The sequence below is a fragment of the Salmo salar genome, chromosome ssa17, assembly GCF_905237065.1.
Source record: "Salmo salar chromosome ssa17, Ssal_v3.1, whole genome shotgun sequence".
Classification (NCBI taxonomy): Eukaryota; Metazoa; Chordata; class Actinopteri; order Salmoniformes; family Salmonidae; genus Salmo; species Salmo salar.
The window spans coordinates 66329822-66349955 of record NC_059458.1 but is presented as its reverse complement, the minus strand read 5'-3'; the positions used below and the strand labels follow the sequence as shown (position 1 = coordinate 66349955).

The following is a 20134-nucleotide window of genomic DNA, read 5'->3' as shown; positions in this document are numbered from 1 at the left end:
GGGGAGGGACCAGGGCATGATCTCTGACTGCCTCAGTAGTAATGGGGGGAGTGGGGCATGATCTCTGACTGCCTCAGTAGCAATGGGCGGAGAGGCAATGTGGAGTGAAAAGGGGGAGAAAGGGAGAGATGAGGAAGGAAAGAGCGGAAAGTAAAACGTCAGAGAGAGAGAGAGAGTATATGAGAGTGAGAGGAATAGAAGATTCTCCATAATGATCCCCTCTACACGACCTTGGTGACTCACTGCACTCACCTGAGTGCTGCTCTAAAGAGGACAATGTTGTAAGTCGTGACACAAATGCACTTCAAGGAGTCAGTCGTGTAGAAACATAAGTGTGTGTCTGGTGCGACAAGCTCTGTGAATCACACACACTCTCACACACACTCCGGATGGACCCTAATCGGGTTAGGGTCCATCCGGACTCCTTGAAGTGCATTTGTGTCACGACTTACAACATTGGCCTCTTTAGAGCAGCACTCAGGTGAGTGCAGTGAGTCACCAAGGTCGTGTAGAGGGGATCATTATGGAGAATCTTCTATTCCTCTCACTCTCATATACTCTCTCTCTCTGACGTTTTACTTTCCACTCTTTCCTTCCTCATCTCTCCCTTTCTCCCCCCTTTCCCTCCACATTGCCTCTCCGCCCAGATCAAAGGAACGCTTAAGAGAAGCTGCTCTCCCAGATGCCTCTGACTCGCCGACCGTGCTTTCATAGGTTGGTGGAGAGGTTCAATAGGATGATCATGGATTTTGGTAGAGAGGTTACCATACTGTACCATGCATGCTAATATTCAGTGCATTCGGAAAGTATTCAGACCCCTTGACTTTCCACATTTTGTTACGTTACAGCCTTATTCAAAAATATATAAATATATTTTTTCAAAATCAATCTACACACAATACCCCATAATGACAAAGCAAAAACAGTTTTTTAGAAATGTTTACACATGTATTAAAAACAAAAACTGAAAAATTACATTTACATAAGTATTCAGACCCTTTACTCAGGACTTTGTTGAAGCACCTTTGGCAGCGATTACAGCCTCGAGTCTTCTTGGGTATGACACTACAAGCTTGGCACACCTGTATTTGTGGAGTTTCTCCCATTATTCTCTGCAGATCCTCTCAAGCTCTGTCAGGTTGGATGGGGAGCGCCGCTACACAGCTATTTTCAGGTCTCTCCAGAGATGTTCGATCAGGTTCAAGTCCGGGCTCTGGCTGGGCCACTCAAAGGCATTCAAAGACTTGTCCCAAAGCCACTCCTGCGTTGTCTTGGCTGTGTGCTTAGGGTCGTTGTCCTGTCGGAAGTTAAACCTTCACCCCAGTCTGAGGTCCTGAGTGCTCTGGTGCAGGTTTTCATCAAGGATCTCTCTGTACATTGCTTCGTTCATCTTTGGCTCAATCCTGACTAGTCTCCCAGTCCCTGCTGCTGAAAAACATCCATGATGCTGCCATCACCATGCTTCACCGTAGGGATGGTGCCAGGTTTCCTCCAGACGTGACACTTAGCATTCAGGCCAAAGAGTTAAATCTTGGTTTCAGACCAGAGAAGCTTGTTTCTCATGGTCTGAGAGTCTTTAAGTGCCTTTTGGCAAACTCCAAGTGGGCTGTCATGTGCCTTTTACTGAGGAGTGGCTTCCATCTGGCCACTCTATCATAAAGGCCTGATTGGTGGAGTGCTACAGAGATGGTTGTCCTTCTGGAAGGTTCTCCCATCTTCACAGAGGAACTCTGGAGCTCAGTCAGAGTGACCATCGTGTTCTTGGTCACCTCCCTGACCAAGGCCCTTCTCTCCTGATTGCTCAGTTTGGCCAGGCGGACAGCTCTAGGAAGAGTCTTGGTGGTTCCAAACTTTTTTCCATTTAGGAATGATGGCGGCCACTGTGTTCTTGTGGATCTTCAATGCTGCAGAATTCTTTTGCTACCCTTCCCCAGATCTGTGACACAATCCTGTCTCTGAGCTCTACGGACAATTCCTTCGACCTCATGGCTTGGTTTTTGCTCTGACATGCACTGTGGGACCTTATATAGACAGATGTGTGCCTTTCCAAATCATGTCCAATCAACTTAATTTACCACAGGTGGACTCCAATCAAGTTGTAGAAACATCTCAAGGATGATCAATGGAAACAGGATGCACCAGAGCTCAATTTCGAGTCTCATAGCAAAGGGTCTGAATACTTTTATAAATTATCAAACATTTCTAAAAACCTGTTTTCGCTTTGTCATTATGGGGTATTGTGTGTAAAGTGATGAGGAAAAATTGTTATTTAATACATTTTAGAATGAGGCTGTAACATAACAAAATGTTGTGTGGATCTGCACGCACAGTGAGGCGAAGACTTTTGGAGGATGGCCTGGTGTCAAGAAGGGCAGCAAAGAAGCCACTTCTCTCCAGGAAAAACATCAGGGACAGACTGATATTCTGCAAACGGTACAGGGATTGGACTGCTGAGGACTGGGGTAAAGTTATTTTCTCTGATGAATCCCCTTTCCGATTGTTTGGGGCATCCGGAGAAAAACTTGTCCGGAGAAGACAAGGTGAGTGCTACCATCAGTCCTGTGTCATGCCAACAGTAAAGCATCCTGAGACCATTCATGTGTGGGGTTGCTTCTCAGCCAAGGGAGTGGGCTCACTCACAATTTTGCCTAAGAACACAGCCATGAATAAAGAATGGTACCAACACATCCTCCGAGAGCAACTTCTCCCAACCATCCAGGAACAGTTTGGTGACGAACAATGCCTTTTCCAGCACGATGGAGCACCTTGCCATAAGGCAAAAGTGATAACTAAGTGGCTCAGGGAACAAAACATCGATATTTTGAGTCCATGGCCAGGAAACTCCCCAGACCTTAATCCCATTGAGAACTTGTGGTCCTATCCTCAATTCTGACAAACTCCAAGCATTGATTATGCAAGAATGGGCTGCCATCAGTCAGGATGTGGCCCAGAAGTTAATTGACAGCATGCCAGGGCGGATTGCAGAGGTCTTGAAAAAGAATGTTCAACACTGCAAATATTGACTCATTGCATCAACTTAATGTTCAATGCTTCAATGCTTGTAATTATACTTCAGTATTCCATAGTAACATCTGACAAAAATATCTAAAGACACGGAGGCAGCAGACTTTGTGAAAATTAATATTTGTGTCAGTCTCAAAACTTTTGGCCACGACTGTATATATATATATGTATTTTTTTTATAATTGTTGTTGGACATAAAAGAAATGAGCTCAAAGGGATTTTAATTTGTTCCCAAGTACAGTACTTTCCACGTATAAATAGAGGCATATGTGATCTTATCCCAAAATAATCAAGGTTTGAAATGATTATATTTTTATCTAATACTATATCTGTTTGGGATTCTTGCGGTCAATTTGCAGTGTACAAATGATTTATAACATCGTTCTGCCCCCCAACCATCTGAGAGGATGAATGATATGTCATATTATATTAATCATCAAGCTTTCGTAGTTTGGTAGAGAGGTCAAATAGGGACACACAGGAAATTAATTGTGAGAGGCTGCTGTCTATTCCTCTCCCTTTCTTCCCTTCCTTCCTTCTTCCTCCCTTTCTCCCTCTCACCATGCTGACTTGGGCCATCTGCCGCTCCAGTTTGGAGCGAGGCATCTCCTCTAAGTAGTTGTCGTTGGAGCGCTGGCGGCGCCGTGCGTCCGCCTGCATGATGAGGTGCTGCACGTCCAACGAGCCCCCCGGGACGCCCGCCGTGGTGTACGCAGCCTGGCCCGGAAGGATCTGGGGAGGGGTGTTGCAGCCACCGGGCTCCTGGGAGGATGGATGGACAGAAGGGAGGAGTTATTAAATGGTGGTGAAGTGTGCCATGTGATGCTTTTGAGGCTCCATGATAGGCTGTATCTAGAAAAGGAGAGGTCAAATGTCAAGACTGCGAACTGGCTATTCCCAATGTGGGCATGCCTCAAGGGGGGGCTCAAATTAGGGCGAGACAATAATGGTATAATGATTCCACTACATAGTGATTGCCTTGCTTACCTGTTATCTCATTATTTTCACTAGCATACCTCTTAAAATGAAGCTGCTGTGTTGAGCATGCTTTCTAAGTGGTATCTAGCGGTATGCTTTTGGATCGTGGCAATATGCTATGCTGAATAAACCTTCAGCCTCCTCTCTGTTTGCTAGCCTGGCTCTGGACGTGCACATCAGACTAGATTTGCAGTGGAGACACAGCCCAGCCCCTCTGTCTGGACCGATTTGTTAAATGGAATGAAAGCAGGCGTCTGGGCCTTGAGAGGCCTTGAGAGGCTGCAGAGGAGCAGCCACATCCTGGCTGCCGGATCAAATTGAGTCCCAGGAGGTGAAGCATTTCCCGGGCCTTTGTTAGTTGAACATTAGACCCATACACACTGGGGAATGGAATCCAGCATTTTGTAATTAGTATCCAGGACCGGCAGGGAGAGGGGAAACTGCGGTGCTATTGTGGTCCTGGCGGCATCCATTTTGTGTCTGCCGGGAGACTTGTGAAGGCTAACAACAGCAGTGGAGATATTTCCCCTAAGCTCACTGAATCTCTGTCTGCTGTCTCTAGGACTACTACCATCTGGGAGGGAAGAGAGTGAGGAGACACGCACGCACGCACGCACACACACACACACACACGTACGTACACTGCACACACGTACACATGCACTGCACACACGTACACATGCACTGCATACACACTGCACACACTGACCCGTAGGGAGATGGCCCGTGGGGGTTTCTGTGGTGGGTCTTGGTGAAGCCTGTCTCCCAGCGAGGCCAGGATTCTCTTCCTGTGTCCTATCAGACTGACCTTCAACACCTAGGGAGGAAGAGAGACGCAGGTCAACAACCTATCAACACAACTGTTAGAACACAAGTATCAACATGTATTTAACATGGAATTAACTAAGCCCCCACTGAAGTAAAACCCAGTTATGAGAGTGTTGGATTCAAATCCTACCTCTATTGGTAGAGAGGCACTCTGGAATAATACAAAGACCACGATAATAAACTGACAACATCACATTTATAACAATGGTGATATGGTGACATCATATGTGACTGCCTGGGGTAAAACCAGATGTTGTAATCAGAGGAGGCTGGTGGAAGGTGCTATAGGAGGACAGGCTGATCATAATGGCTGGAATGGAATAAATTGAATGGGGTCAAACATGTGGTTTCTATACATTTGATGTGTTTGATACCGTTCCACTGATTCCCTTCCAGCCATTACAATGAGCCCGTCCTCCTATAGCTCCTCCCATCAGCCTTCTCTGGTTGTAATAAGCAAAACATATGAGTGTTTCTATTAAACATTAATATATTCAAATAACCAGGCTTTCAAAGAAGGCACAATGAGTCATAATGGTAAAAACACAGAGCAGAACATATGTAACATCATTACTAGAATTATTATCACATAAAGGCACCAGCCTGGTCCACCGTTACAAGGTAATTAGGTTTGCAGTGAAACACACACACACACACACACACACACACACACACACACACACACACACACACACACACACACACACACACACACACACACACACACACACACACACACACACACACACACACACACACTTTTTAGTTTGGTTTGTCCTTCCTGGCACATTCTGCAGGGGGTTTAAAGGGCTGCCAAAAGACTGGCTCCAACACCCTAGATGTGGGTGTGTGGCTCATACACTGTCTTGGCAGTAAGCTCTTCTCCCAAAAGGCAGTGGATGTAAGTGTGTGTGATGTGCATCAATGAAGGATGTGTGTGTGGATAAGAGGACAGAGGAGGGAGGATGTAGGTGTGTGGTGTGTTCCAGCTACAGAGTTGGTAATTATAGTGAGTCTGAGACTTAGCCGTGAGTCTAATGACTCTCCCTACGCTACCTCCATTACCTAACACACACACACGCGCACGCGCACACGCACACACACACACACACACACACACACACACACGTTATTGATTCCTTCCTCTCCAGCCCTCACTCATCAATTACTGGCCCGCATCTGTTACCACACACACTTAAGAGCAACCAAAAGAGAATTCTAAATAAACTCAAATGATTAATTTCCCAATGCAGAAACAAGAAGAACATGTATTTTCCTATACAGGAAACCCAGATTGCGGCTTTGATTGAATAGATCCTATATGTTCTAATTATGGCCACCGGCCATATGAAAAGCACCATATTTAAATGTTAACGCCACACTATGAAATAATCAATGGTCTTTTTTAAATAGAGGAGTGTTCGGCTAAACAAACAGGCTCTAAACATTCAGGCAATTAAAAAAATAAGGGAACGGCTTGATCATCATCTAACACGGTTCTCTCTTCCAGAAAAAAATGATTCTAATCGGCAAAATTACCATGATCAAAGACGTGCATTTATATGTCATTCTGGGTTTTGATGGTTGGAGATTTCATTGGCATATTTTGTGAGGCTATCGCTCTCTCTCTCTGTCTGTTACACAAACACACGTAAGCAGATCCAATTATTAGCCAGCTCCATTCTCCCTCTTTCTCCTCACGTCACATACACATCTTGTTCTTTGTTTGACCAAAACATATGCTATTCAGATCCTGGGGGAGTACATAAATGTTAACTCAATGGACGAGGACTGAAATGTAACCTGACCAGTTACTGTTAGCTCTCTCTCTACCCCAACAGTATGTGTGTGTTCTATCTACAGTATGTGTGTGTTCTTTCTACAGTACGTATGTGTTCTCTCTACAGTATGTATGTGTTCTCTCTACAGTATGTGTGTGTTCTCTCTACAGTACGTATGTGTTCTCTCTACAGTACGTGTGTGTTCTCTCTACAGTATGTATGTGTTCTCTCTACAGTACGTGTGTGTTCTCTCTACAGTACGTGTGTGTTCTCTCTACAGTACGTGTGTGTTCTCTCTACAGTATGTGTGTGTTCTCTCTACAGTACGTGTGTGTTCTCTCTACAGTACGTGTGTGTTCTCTCTACAGTATGTGTGTGTTTTCTCTACAGTACGTGTGTGTTCTCTCTACAGTATGTGTGTGTTCTCTCTACAGTATGTGTGTGTTCTCTCTACAGTACGTGTGTGTTCTCTCTACAGTATGTGTGTGTTCTCTCTACAGTACGTGTGTGTTCTCTCTACAGTATGTGTGTGTTCTCTCTACAGTACGTGTGTGTTCTCTCTACAGTACGTGTGTGTTCTCTCTACAGTATGTGTGTGTTCTCTCTACAGTATGTGTGTGTTCTCTCTACAGTATGTGTGTGTTCCCTCTACAGTACGTGTGTGTTTTCTCTACAGTATGTGTGTTCTCTCTACAGTATGTGTGTGTTCCCTCTACAGTATGTGTGTGTTCTCTCTACAGTATGTGTGTGTTCTCTCTACAGTATGTGTGTGTTCTCTCTACAGTATGTGTGTGTTCTCTCTACAGTATGTGTGTGTTCTCTCTACAGTATGTGTGTTCTCTCTACAGTATGTATGTGTTCTCTCTACAGTATGTGTGTGTTCCCTCTACAGTATGTGTGTGTTCTCTCTACAGTATGTGTGTGTTCCCTCTACAGTAGGTGTGTGTTCCCTCTACAGTAGGTGTGTTCTCTCTACAGTATGTGTGTGTTCCCTCTACAGTATGTGTGTGTTCCCTCTACAGTAGGTGTGTGTTCCCTCTACAGTAGGTGTGTTCTCTCTACAGTAGGTGTGTGTTCCCTCTACAGTAGGTGTGTGTTCCCTCTACAGTAGGTGTGTTCTCTCTACAGTATGTGTGTGTTCCCTCTACAGTATGTGTGTGTTCCCTCTACAGTAGGTGTGTGTTCCCTCTACAGTAGGTGTGTTCTCTCTACAGTACGTGTGTGTTCTCTCTACAGTACGTGTGTATTCTCTCTACAGTACGTGTGTGTTCTCTCTACAGTATGTGTGTGTTCTCTCTACAGTATGTGTGTGTTCTCTCTACAGTACGTGTGTGTTCTCTCTACAGTACGTGTGTGTTCTCTCTACAGTATGTATGTGTTCTCTCTACAGTATGTGTGTGTTCCCTCTACAGTATGTGTGTGTTCCCTCTACAGTATGTGTGTGTTCCCTCTACAGTAGGTGTGTGTTCCCTCTACAGTAGGTGTGTTCTCTCTACAGTATGTGTGTGTTCCCTCTACAGTATGTGTGTGTTCCCTCTACAGTAGGTGTGTGTTCCCTCTACAGTAGGTGTGTGTTCCCTCTACAGTAGGTGTGTTCTCTCTACAGTATGTGTGTGTTCCCTCTACAGTATGTGTGTGTTCCCTCTACAGTAGGTGTGTGTTCCCTCTACAGTAGGTGTGTTCTCTCTACAGTACGTGTGTGTTCTCTCTACAGTACGTGTGTATTCTCTCTACAGTACGTGTGTGTTCTCTCTACAGTATGTGTGTGTTCTCTCTACAGTATGTGTGTGTTCTCTCTACAGTACGTGTGTGTTCTCTACAGTACGTGTGTGTTCTCTCTACAGTACGTGTGTGTTCTCTCTACAGTATGTGTGTTCTCTCTACAGTATGTGTGTGTTCTCTCTACAGTACGTGTGTGTTCTCTCTACAGTACGTGTGTGTTTTCTCTACAGTACGTGTGTGTTTTCTCTACAGTACGTGTGTGTTCTCTCTACAGTACGTGTGTGTTTTCTCTACAGTACGTGTGTGTTTTTTCTACAGTACGTGTGTGTTTTCTCTACAGTACGTGTTTGTTTTCTCTACAGTATGTGTTCTCTGTACACTATGTGTGTGTTCTCTCTACAGTATCTACAGTATGTGTTCTCTCTACAGTATGTACAGTATCTGTTCTCTCTACTGTATGTACAGTATGTGCTCTCTCTTCAGTATGTGTGTGTTCTCTCTACAGTATGTCTAAGAATGTGTTCTCTCTACAGTATCTACAGTATGTGTTCTCTCAACAGTATGTACAGTATGTGTTCTCTCTACAGCATGTGTGTGTTCTCTCTACAGTATCTACAGTATGTGTTCTCTCTACAGTGTGTACAGTATGTGTTCTCTCTACAGTGTGTACAGTATGTGTTCTCTCTACAGCATGTGTGTTCTCTCTACAGTAGGTACAGTATGTTCTCTCTACAGTATGTACAGTATGTGTTCTCTACAGTATGTGTGTTCTCTCTACAGTATGTGTTCTCTCTATAGTATGTGTTCTCTCCACAGTATGTGTGTGATCTCTCTACAGTATGTACAGTATGTGCTCTCTCTACAGTATGTACAGTATGTGCTCTCTCTACAGTATCTACAGTATGTGTTCTCTCTACAGTATGTACATTATCTGTTCGCTCCACAGTATGTGTGTGTTCTCTCTATAGTATGTACAGTATGTGTTCTCTTTACAGTATGTGTTCTCTCTATAGTATGTACAGTATGTGTTCTATGTACAGTATGTGTTCTCTCTACACTATGTACAGTATGTGTTCTCTCTACAATATGTGTGTGTTCTCTCTACAGTATCTACAGTATGTGTGTGTTCTCTCTACAGTATCTACAGTATGTGTGTGTTCTCTCTACAGTATCTACAGTATGTGTTCTCTCTACAGTATCTACAGTATGTGTTGTCTCTACAGTATGTGTTCTCTCTACAGTATGTACAGTATGTGTTCTCTCTACAGTATGCACAGTATGTGTTCGCTCCACAGTATGTGTGTGTTCTCTCTACAGTATGTGTTCTCTCCACAGTATGTGTGTGTTCTCTCTACAGTATGTACAGCATGTGTTCTCTCTACAGTATGCACAGTATGTGTTCCCTCCACAGTATGTGTGTGTTCTCTCTACAGTATGTACAGTATGTGTTCTCTCTACAGTATGTGTTCTCTCCACAGTATGTGTGTGTTCTCTCTACAGTATGTACAGTCTGTGTTCTCTCAACAGTATGTGTGTTCTCTCTACAGTATGTGTTCTCTCTACAGTATGTGTGTGTTCTATCTACAGTATGTACAGTATGTGTTCGCTCTACAATATGTACAGTATCTGTTCGCTCTACAGTATGTACAGTATGTGTTCTCTTTACAGTATGTGTTCTCTCTATAGTATGTACAGTATGTGTTCTATGTACAGTATGTGTTCTCTCTACAGTATGTGTGTTCTCTCTACAGTATGTGTTCTCTCTACAGTATCTACAGTATGTGTTCTCTCTACAGTATGTGTGTGTTCTCTCTACAGTAGGTACAGTATGTGTTCTCTCTACAGTATGTATAGTATGTGTTCTCTCTACAGTATGTACAGTATGTGTTCTGTACAGTATGTGTTCTCTCTACAGTATGCACAGTATGTGTTCTCTCCACAGTATGTGTGTTCTCTCTACAGTATGCACAGTATGTGTTCTCTCCACAGTATGTGTGTGTTCTCTCTACAGTATGTGTTCTCTCTACAGTATGTGTTCTCTCTACAGTATGTGTGTGTTCTCTCTACAGTATGTACAGCATGTGTTCTCTCTACAGTATGTGTGTGTTCTCTCTACAGTATGTACAGCATGTGTTCTCTCTACAGTGTGTTCTCTCTACAGTATGTGTTCTCTCTACAGTATGTGTTCTCTCTACAGTATGTGTTCTCTCTACAGTATGTGTTCTCTCTACAGTATGTACAGTATGTGTTCTGTACCTGTGCCTGACTGCACCATGCTCCCATTTGCATTTAAATGAAATTCATTGTCTGCATATAGAGACTGAGTGACTGCTACAGTAGCTCTAGCCTACCCTACACGCTCAATATACTCCTTCTTTCATTCTTCCTCTATTGCTTCCATCCCCAACTCCATATTCAATTGCATTCAATCCAATTCAATAAGCTCTGCTGATATGATAAGCCAGTAGGTCACATTGCCAAAGCCAAGACACAGTAGAAATACAAAGGGGAATATTTATATTACACTTAATAATCATAATACACAGCAAAATATCAGTCTCTCTTCTCTCTCTCACTCAATATCATTCTATCGCTCTTCCCTCCTCCCCACCTCTCTCATCCCTTCTTCTGTCTATCTCTGATGGCAAAGTGACAACCCATCTCTATCACTCTTTCTCTCTTTTGCTCGCTCTATTCCTCTCTCACTCCCTCTTTTATTCTCTCTTTCTCTCTTTCGGTGTCTCTTCAGATTGCAGTGTTTTGCTGGGACATTGCCGGAGGGATCAAGCTGGTTAACTTGCCTTGTGGTGTTGACAGTCTTCCTTTAAATGAAACGGTTTGGGACGTAGCCTCTAGTCGTTGTCTAGTGTGTGTGTGTGTGTGTGTGTGTGTCTGTGCCTGTGTTCATGTCTATCTCTGTCTGTCTGTCTGTCCGCACTGTGAGAGTGTGTGGTCTGCTCGCTCTGAAGAGAGTTAGTGCCAACGTGTGTGTGTGTGTGTGTGTGTGTGTGTGTGTGTTTTCGCTGATCGATGGAGTAATCCCGTTAACGTTCCCGTTAGTCCAGGGGAACAACTCTGATTACAGGCTTAACCGGGACAGATACGGTAACGACCCTAATCCTCTAAACTCCACTGCAATGCCAGAGGACACCACACACACACCATCAGCGAATTGTGACTACAGAGACAGTTTGGAAAAATAGTTCACTGTCTCTCCCTCCCAGTCCTATGAAGGGGAAGGAAAAGACTATATTCAGACACTGTTGAAGGACTTCATAATAAAAGAAACATGTTTCAGAACGGAAGCCTTGCTTTACGACAACAACGCCTCAAACAGATATGTACTGTGAACTGGTGGACAAACAAGGATACGGTTGGCTGCAACTGACCACTGGTTAATCACTGGACCTTAACAAGGACTTTTCCCTCATTTAGGATCCTGTCACAAAGGGATGCCTTCACTGACCAATGGGAGAGCTAGGTTGACAGGCCGGCTCATTTGAGCAGATAAAAGGAGGGCGGGAGGGAGGGAGAAACTAGCCGAGTCACTGTCGGTGCTCACAATACCGTTGTAGTTTTAATGATGAGAGAACAAGACCAAATCTCTTTCTCGTTTATCCATCTCTTGCTGTCCCTCTATATATTTTTCTCCAGTTCCCACTGTGTATGCAGTTCTCTCTCTTCCTCCCTTCTCTCTTTCTGTCCCTCGCTCTCTTTCTGACCGTGTCTACCTATCCTCTCTCCCTCCCCTTCCCCTCTTTCCTGTTGTCCTCTCTCTTTCAACCTACCTCTTTTTCCGTCCCTCTCCTTCCTCCCTCCCTCTTCCCCTCTCCCTCCTATTGTCCCCTCTCTTTCTACATCTCTTTCCATCTCTTCCTCCTACTGTCCCCTCTCTTTCTACCTACCTCTCTTTCCATCCCTCCCCCCTTCTCTCTTATTCTACCCCTCCCTCCTTCTATCTATCAAACTGATAGACTAATTGCCTGGTGAGAGAGCGCGGTCCCCTGGTGTGATTGCTCTGATGGACCTAGCAACCAAAAGCATTGACTTTGTGTTTGAAAATGAGGCTAAAGGGCCTAAAAGCTCTTATTCCACTCCAACGACCGCAACCACATTCAGACTTCGTGACCATGTCCCTATTGGTTTGTGTCCGTGTTTGTACACGCGCACGTGTGTGTGTACACGTTTTTGTGTGAGTGTATGTGCGTCCTCCAGCCTGTCAATATAACCCAATCAGAACTCCCCAGACAACTCTACAAGTCACGACACCAAGCCGTCGACAAGACCTTTTCATCCTTTCCAGGTCAATTCTGTCATGGACTCTGGATTGGTTGAGCTCAAGGACATTGCCTTGGCTCCATTGGATCAAAGCATGTCTGGTGAACTCCAGTCACTGTCACTAAGGATCTAAGACAGACTGAATCCTAAATGGCACCCTATTCCCTATGTAGTGCAATACTTTTGACCAGAGCCCTATGGGCCTGGTCAAAAATAGTACACTATTTAAGGAATAGGGTCCCATTTGGGAAGCAGACAGACTGACTGAAAACCCACAGTGATGTTGATCTCCACCATCAGCTGTGGGTCTAAATCGTCTGGTGTCAGTAGTAAGATGAAAATGAAGGGGACAGGAAGGGATTGTGACTGCATTGGCCTAGCCTGGTCAAACCGGACTAAACATTACGCTCCCTGTTGTTTCGGAACATTCAGTCTAGTTTAACCAGGCTAGCATTGCCCATGACAGCCTAGTTAAGTTTGCATGAGCAGGCAGGCATTGACTTATGGCAAAGAGAAAGGCCTTAGAACAAAATACAAATCCCATTGAGACAATGTATTTATGTGTGTACATGGACAGGTGTGGGCATGTTGTGGTGTTTATCGAGTGGTTGTGTTGTTTCTGTTGGTTTGTGTTTATAAATAAAAACGTATCAAGGAAGAGAATGTCTCCATAGACCACAGAGATCCTAGCCTTCACTTAAAGCTAGAGTCTGTGACTCGGCCTCAGCTGTGTACCAAAACAAGTACAGGGACCCTGTTTGTGTTTTTTCAAATTGCAGACCGTAGCTTTAAACAATGCAGCGTAGTGTGAGCAGGTTGAATACACTGTTTGCGTCCTGTGGCAAAGTTTCTATTACTGTACCTTCAACAAGTCACGTCTACTGTATAATAATGTGTGTTAGTCCTCTTCCTCTCCCCCCTCTCCCTGTCGTTGGCTTCGTTGGAATTACTGGTCTTCCTAAAGGCCCTTCTGTTGTCTATTCTGATTGGAATTGATTTGGCAGGAATATCTATTGCTACAAGACTGTTGCAATGCAGGCTCTAGTCTACACACACACACACACACACACACACACACACAAATACAGACAGACACAGTCCCAATGGTCATCACTATCACCGTGGAGACCAAGCCTCTGCCCTCACTCTCTCTTCCTGATCCATTTTTAACCAGCGCCTCTCCTCCTCATCGGACAACTGGAGGGAAACCAGAGACCACCGGTTGCCTGGCAACCACTGTACAGTAAAGACAAAGCTACTGCTATGGCTGAGATGGGTGGGCTTTGTGTCCTGAAACTGATCATCAGTCTATACAGTCTATGTGTTTTTCAGGATCTACGTTTATAATGATTCAGCGTCTCTTTGTTGTACAACAATAATGAACAGATCTAAAAATCAACAATATATGGATTCAATGCAGAGGCAATCCACAGGAAATAGTCTATTCCAGGGGACCAATGGGGAAGCTTGTTTTGTTCACCGGCAGCCTGAAGAGCCAATAGGAGTTTTATTAAACTCCCTTCGCCATGGATACATCTCCATTAATAGATAGTGTTAAATGGGACTGGGATCATTGGCTCAGTGTGTGTCTGTGTTCCGTTTGTGTCTGAGAGACAGAAATAGCGCCAAATGGAGGAAAAATACGACAAATGCAGGCGGAAACACACACACACACAAGTGAGCTCATGAATACATGGGCAGGCTGAGTAGATGTAATAACCAATAAGACGCAGGTCTGAAAGGAGGAGAGGAAGCAGTCTGTGATATTTTTCTGGGTTATCGTTTACATCTGATGAAACCAATAGGATTTCACACAGCCAAGAAGAGTCTGTCTGTATCCCAAATGGCACCCTATTCCCTTTGTAGTACACTTCTTTTGCTCAATATAGGGGATAGGTTGCCATTTGGGACGGAGACTCTCTATATGTCTCAGTGAACCAATCACTGCACAGTTGTAATGCTGTCACTATTTCTCTATATGTCTCAGTGAACCAATCACAACACAGTTCTAATGCTGTCACTATTTCTCTATATGTCTCAGTGAACCAATCACAACACAGTTGAAATGCTGTCACTATTTCTCTATATGTCTCAGTGAACCAATCACTACACAGTTCTAATGCTGTCACTATTTCTCTATAGGTCTCAGTGAACCAATCACTACACAGTTGAAATGCTGTCACTATTTCTCTATAGGTCTCAGTGAACCAATCACCGCACAGTTGAAATGCTGTCACTATTTCTCTATATGTCTCAGTGAACCAATCACTACACAGTTCTAATGCTGTCACTATTTCTCTATATGTCTCAGTGAACCAATCACTGCACAGTTGTAATGCTGTCACTATTTCTCTATATGTCTCAGTGATCCAATCACAACACAGTTGAAATGCTGTCACTATTTCTCTATATGTCTCAGTGAACCAATCACAACACAGTAGAAATGCTGTCACTATTTCTCTATATGTCTCAGTGAACCAATCACAACACAGTTGAAATGCTGTCACTATTTCTCTATATGTCTCAGTGAACCAATCACTACACAGTTCTAATGCTGTTACTATTTCTCTATATGTCTCAGTGAACCAATCACTACACAGTTCTAATGCTGTCACTATTTCTCTATATGTCTCAGTGAACCAATCACTACACAGTTCTAATGCTGTTACTATTTCTCTATAGGTCTCAGGGAACCAATCACAACACAGTTGAAATGCTGTCACTATTTCTCTATATGTCTCAGTGAACCAATCACTACACAGTTGTAATGCTGTTACTATTTCTCTATATGTCTCAGTGAACCAATCACAACACAGTTGAAATGCTGTCACTATTTCTCTATATGTCTCAGTGAACCAATCACAACACAGTTGAAATGCTGTCACTATTTCTCTTCCTGTGTTCTTCCCCATCAGAGGATGTGTTAGTTCTTGGTTCTGCTGTGATTATATAATGGTAAACGCAGCATGTGTGAGGAGTGGAAAGGACAAAAGGGATCTGTTATACACACATACAAACAAGTGCAAACATGGACACATGCAAGTATACACACACACACACACACACACACACAAATGCACGCACGTACACACACAAGCATACACACACTAGCCTTGATCTACCAATGACGCTTCAACGGACCGTGAAAATTCCTTAAACACACGTTGCTCAAAATGTCACCATGTGATACTACTTGGTTGGCCAGAGGGACACAGTTCAGTTGGCTGAGGTGGCGTGATTATCACAAAACACACCCTATTGCTTCCTATAGTGTAGTACTATTGATCAGAACAGGCTCTGGTCTAAATGATTGCCCTATAGGGAATAGGGTGTCAAAGTAGTGCACTATATAGGTAGTAGGCTGTGGTTTGAGAAGTAATGAATGAGTAGGACTAATGTAGGTAAATCCATTAAGGTTGACTGAAGTGTAAAATTATTTATGGTCGTCAATTAAGCGGAATATTGTATGTGTCACAACCCCTATGTGAGGTGATGATTTGATTGGCCAGGTGGTCAGGTGGGGCAGGGTGAGCAGCATGATGGCTGAGTATGATTGGTCACCTGGCGTCAGTGTAAAACAAGGGCAGGTGGTAGGATTTGCCTCTACCCCTTCACTCTGTTTGCTCAACAGCTGTTGTGGAAAACATGTCTGCTGTCTTGCTGCAACCTGCCTCCTTCTCTCACCCCACTCTCCCCCTATTTCATTTGTTCCGTTTCTCTCTCTCGAATACCCTCCTTTCTCAAGCCCAACCCTTTCTCTTCTCTCTCTCTCTGCCACTTTTCTTTCTCCCTTCATCTCCCTCTCTCATTCTTACCTCTCTCTCTCTCCCCTATGCTCCTCTCTATATGGTGAGATTGGTCACAATGCGTTACAGATCTAGGGTTAGCCAAGGTAAAGTCCCCAATAGCAGCTGTGCAATAACCCCGTCAACCACCATCACTATACTAACCTACCCATGTAAGCTACCTACACACCACCTACCACCCCCATGTAATGCAATAGTTGGGCTGCATTCCATTCCCTCCAGGCCCTAGTGTGCAATTCTCTTACAGCATACCTGTACATGTCCTAACTTAGAGAGTGGGAGTACCGAAAAAATTATGGAGAGGAACAGAGAGATTGAAATCATCTAAGTTGATGAGCAAGTACATTAACATCTGTTCTAAATGTGATGAACAGACAGAGACAGAACCAGGGCTGAAGTCCCAACAGGAGATCTGAGAGGTCCATCTACACCAAGCCCTCAGGGCCTGTTACCCAGCCTGCCCTGGGATGTGTGTGTTGGCCTACTATATATTTCTAGAAATGTGTGTCTTCATGTCGAAATGGTTGTGAGTGTATGTATGTGAGTGACTGTGTGTTCCCACTAAACTCAAGCACTCTATGAACCCCTCTACACACACACACACACACACACACTTCTACACTACTTTCACTACCGCTGCACAGCCACAGCAATTCCCAGCCCAGGACAGCAGGACTCAGATCTCTCTTTTATGCAACTGTGTACAGTACATCTCCAAAACAAACACAGATTAAAACAAATACAGAAATACGGGCAGGTATTTCACACACACACACGGAATAGTCACTAGTCAGCAGGATTGAATGAACGGCACAGAAGCGTTTCATATGTTCCTATCCCCTCGGGCCACTGCGCCCCATAGAACACACAACCTCTAGAGAAGAGAGAGCGAGAGAGAGAGAGAGAGAGAGCCATACTACAAAAAACGCAGAGAAAGAGGCAGCAGCACCAAACATTAAAATCGATGGAGAAGCACCACTAATAACGCTCCTCTCCCCTTCTGTCTCCTCTCTTTCCCTGTACAGTATATCTCCATCCCCCCTCACTCCTTCCCCTTCTGTCTCCTCTCTTTCCCTGTACAGTATATCTCCATCCCCCCTCACTCCTTCCCCTTCTGTCTCCTCTCTTTCCCTGTACAGTATATCTCCATCCCCCCTCACTCCTTCCCCTTCTGTCTCCTCTCTTTCCCTGTACAGTATATCTCCATCCCCCTCACTCCTTCCCCTTCTGTCTCCTCTCTTTCCCTGTACAGTATATCTCCATCCCCCCTCACTCCTTCCCCTTCTGTCTCCTCTCTTTCCCTGTACAGTATATCTCCATCCCCCCTCACTCCTTCCCCTTCTGTCTCCTCTCTTTCCCTGTACAGTATATCTCCATCCCCCCTCACTCCTTCCCCTTCTGTCTCCTCTCTTTCCCTGTACAGTATATCTCCATCCCCCCTCACTCCTTCCCCTTCTGTCTCCTCTCTTTCCCTGTACAGTATATCTCCATCCCCCTCACTCCTTCCCCTTCTGTCTCCTCTCTTTCCCTGTACAGTATATCTCCATCCCCCCTCACTCCTTCCCCTTCTGTCTCCTCTCTTTCCCTGTACAGTATATCTCCATCCCCCCTCACTCCTTCCCCTTCTGTCTCCTCTCTTTCCCTGTACAGTATATCTCCATCCCCCCTCACTCCTTCCCCTTCTGTCTCCTCTCTTTCCCTGTACAGTATATCTCCATCCCCCCCTCACTCCTTCCCCTTCTGTCTCCTCTCTTTCCCTGTACAGTATATCTCCATCCCCCCTCACTCCTCTCCCCTTCTGTCTCCTCTCTTTCCCTGTACAGTATATCTCCATCCCCCCTCACTCCTTCCCCTTCTCTGTCTATCTAATCATTCTTTCCCCTTCTTATTCCCCGTAGACTTACCTTTCTTCCGAAGGGGGTATTCTGTACGAAAGGTCTTGGAGAGAGGAACACGCAATTCCAGCAGCTCTTCTCTGTGTTCCCCCAGAGCTGTGTGCTCCCCCTCTGCTTCTCAGAGAGACGGACTAATACATGTAGCTCCTTTTAGCTGTGAGTCACAATCCAGTCCAGCAGTAAATAGCAGAGAAGAGGAGGAGTGTGTCCTCTCTCTCTCCCTCTCTCTCTCCACGCTTTGTCTCCTATCTCCTCTCTGTACACTCCCCCTTCTCACTCTCCTCTTTCTTTTTCCTCCTCTCTTTCCCTCCCTCTCCCTCTTTCTCTCTCCCTCCCTCCCTCCTTCCCTCTCGTTCTCCAGATTCCAGAGGTTTTCCACCGTTCTGCCACTCCTCCTTCCTCCTCAGCTGCGGCAGAGAGACTGTCTCTCCCACATCTCTGCCTGAAACCCCCGCTCTACGCTGCTCGCTCTTTCCCTCTCTCCACCTCGTTACTATGGAGATGCGGGGCCCATACAGAGATGGGCTCATGCACACTGGCTGTCGGTGTAGGTGAGTGAGTGAGTGTATATGTGCCTAAATGCGTGTGCATATGTCAGTGCATACCAGTAACGCAGAGCTCCTGTGTATCCCTGCATATCTCTCTACCACTCTCCAATGAGCTAAGTCACCCATTATAATCCGACACCACACTACAGCCTAGAATAGAATAACATGGAGATAACAGAGATAACAGAACACAGCTGACTGAAGCTCTCCTCCCTCAGGTTCTTTGACTCCTTTGGAATATGATCATCATTGTAAAGAGTTACGTAATGTTTGGGTACAGGACCCATATGTTGAAACTTGAATTAAACACACACATGCACACACAGCGATGGGACTTGACAACAGGTGTGTGTGTATGCTATAGTGAGTGTGTGTGTGTACATAACACATGAAACCTAAGCCATCTAGCTTGGCTTTGCGTCATCCCATTCCTAACTATAAGTATCATTCATGTGATACTATGTTTAAGGGATAATGCCATTCGAAGTCGGTGATCGGAGGATATATTGGCACAAGTGTTGTGAGGCCTAAGACGAAGTATAGGGCCGGCAAACCGTGCCAATATACCCTCCAAACACCGGCTTCCTGGGCATTATCACTTTTATACAACGGGTTACCAACATATTCAAATAACGATTGACATATTTTCATAAAAAACGTTATTTTGATTCATTTGTTCATACTATTTCATCTTTCCACAAGATATCGTCCCGACACAAATCTAGGGTTGCTACCCAAGCCGGCTGGTCATTCGTTCTGTCGGTTCGGTTGCCAGAGACGCGACCCAGTCGTTCAGTCTTCTTGTTCTGTATCTATAGATGTGACCCAGTCGTTCAGTCTTCTTGTTCTGTATCTATAGATGTGACCCAGTCGTTCAGTCTTCTTGTTCTGTATCTATGGATGTGACCCAGTAGTTCAGTCTTTTTGTTCTGTATCTATAGATGTGACCCAGTCGTTCAGTCTTTTTGTTCTGTATCTATAGATGTGACCCAGTCGTTCAGTCTTCTTGTTCTGTATCTATGGATGTGACCCAGTAGTTCAGTCTTTTTGTTCTGTATCTATAGATGTGACCCAGTCGTTCAGTCTTTTTGTTCTGTATCTATGGATGTGACCCAGTCGTTCAGTCTTTTTGTTCTGTATCTATAGATGTGACCCAGTCATTCAGTCTTTTTGTTCTGTATCTATGGATGTGACCCAGTCGTTCAGTCTTTTTGTTCTGTATCTATAGATGTGACCCAGTCGTTCAGTCTTTTTGTTCTGTATCTATGGATGTG

The 20134-nt window shown here is 44.6% G+C and overlaps 1 protein-coding gene across 1 annotated transcript in view; it reads right to left on the bottom strand.

Moving 5' to 3' along the window:
- The window catches only part of LOC106576444 (ankyrin repeat and sterile alpha motif domain-containing protein 1B), a 309496-nt gene that overhangs the window by 35888 nt on the left and 253474 nt on the right, over positions 1–20134 (bottom strand). Inside the window, 2 exon segments of the mRNA XM_045699996.1 lie at positions 3586–3786; positions 4712–4819. Coding sequence (XP_045555952.1) covers positions 3586–3786; positions 4712–4819 — 309 coding nt within the window.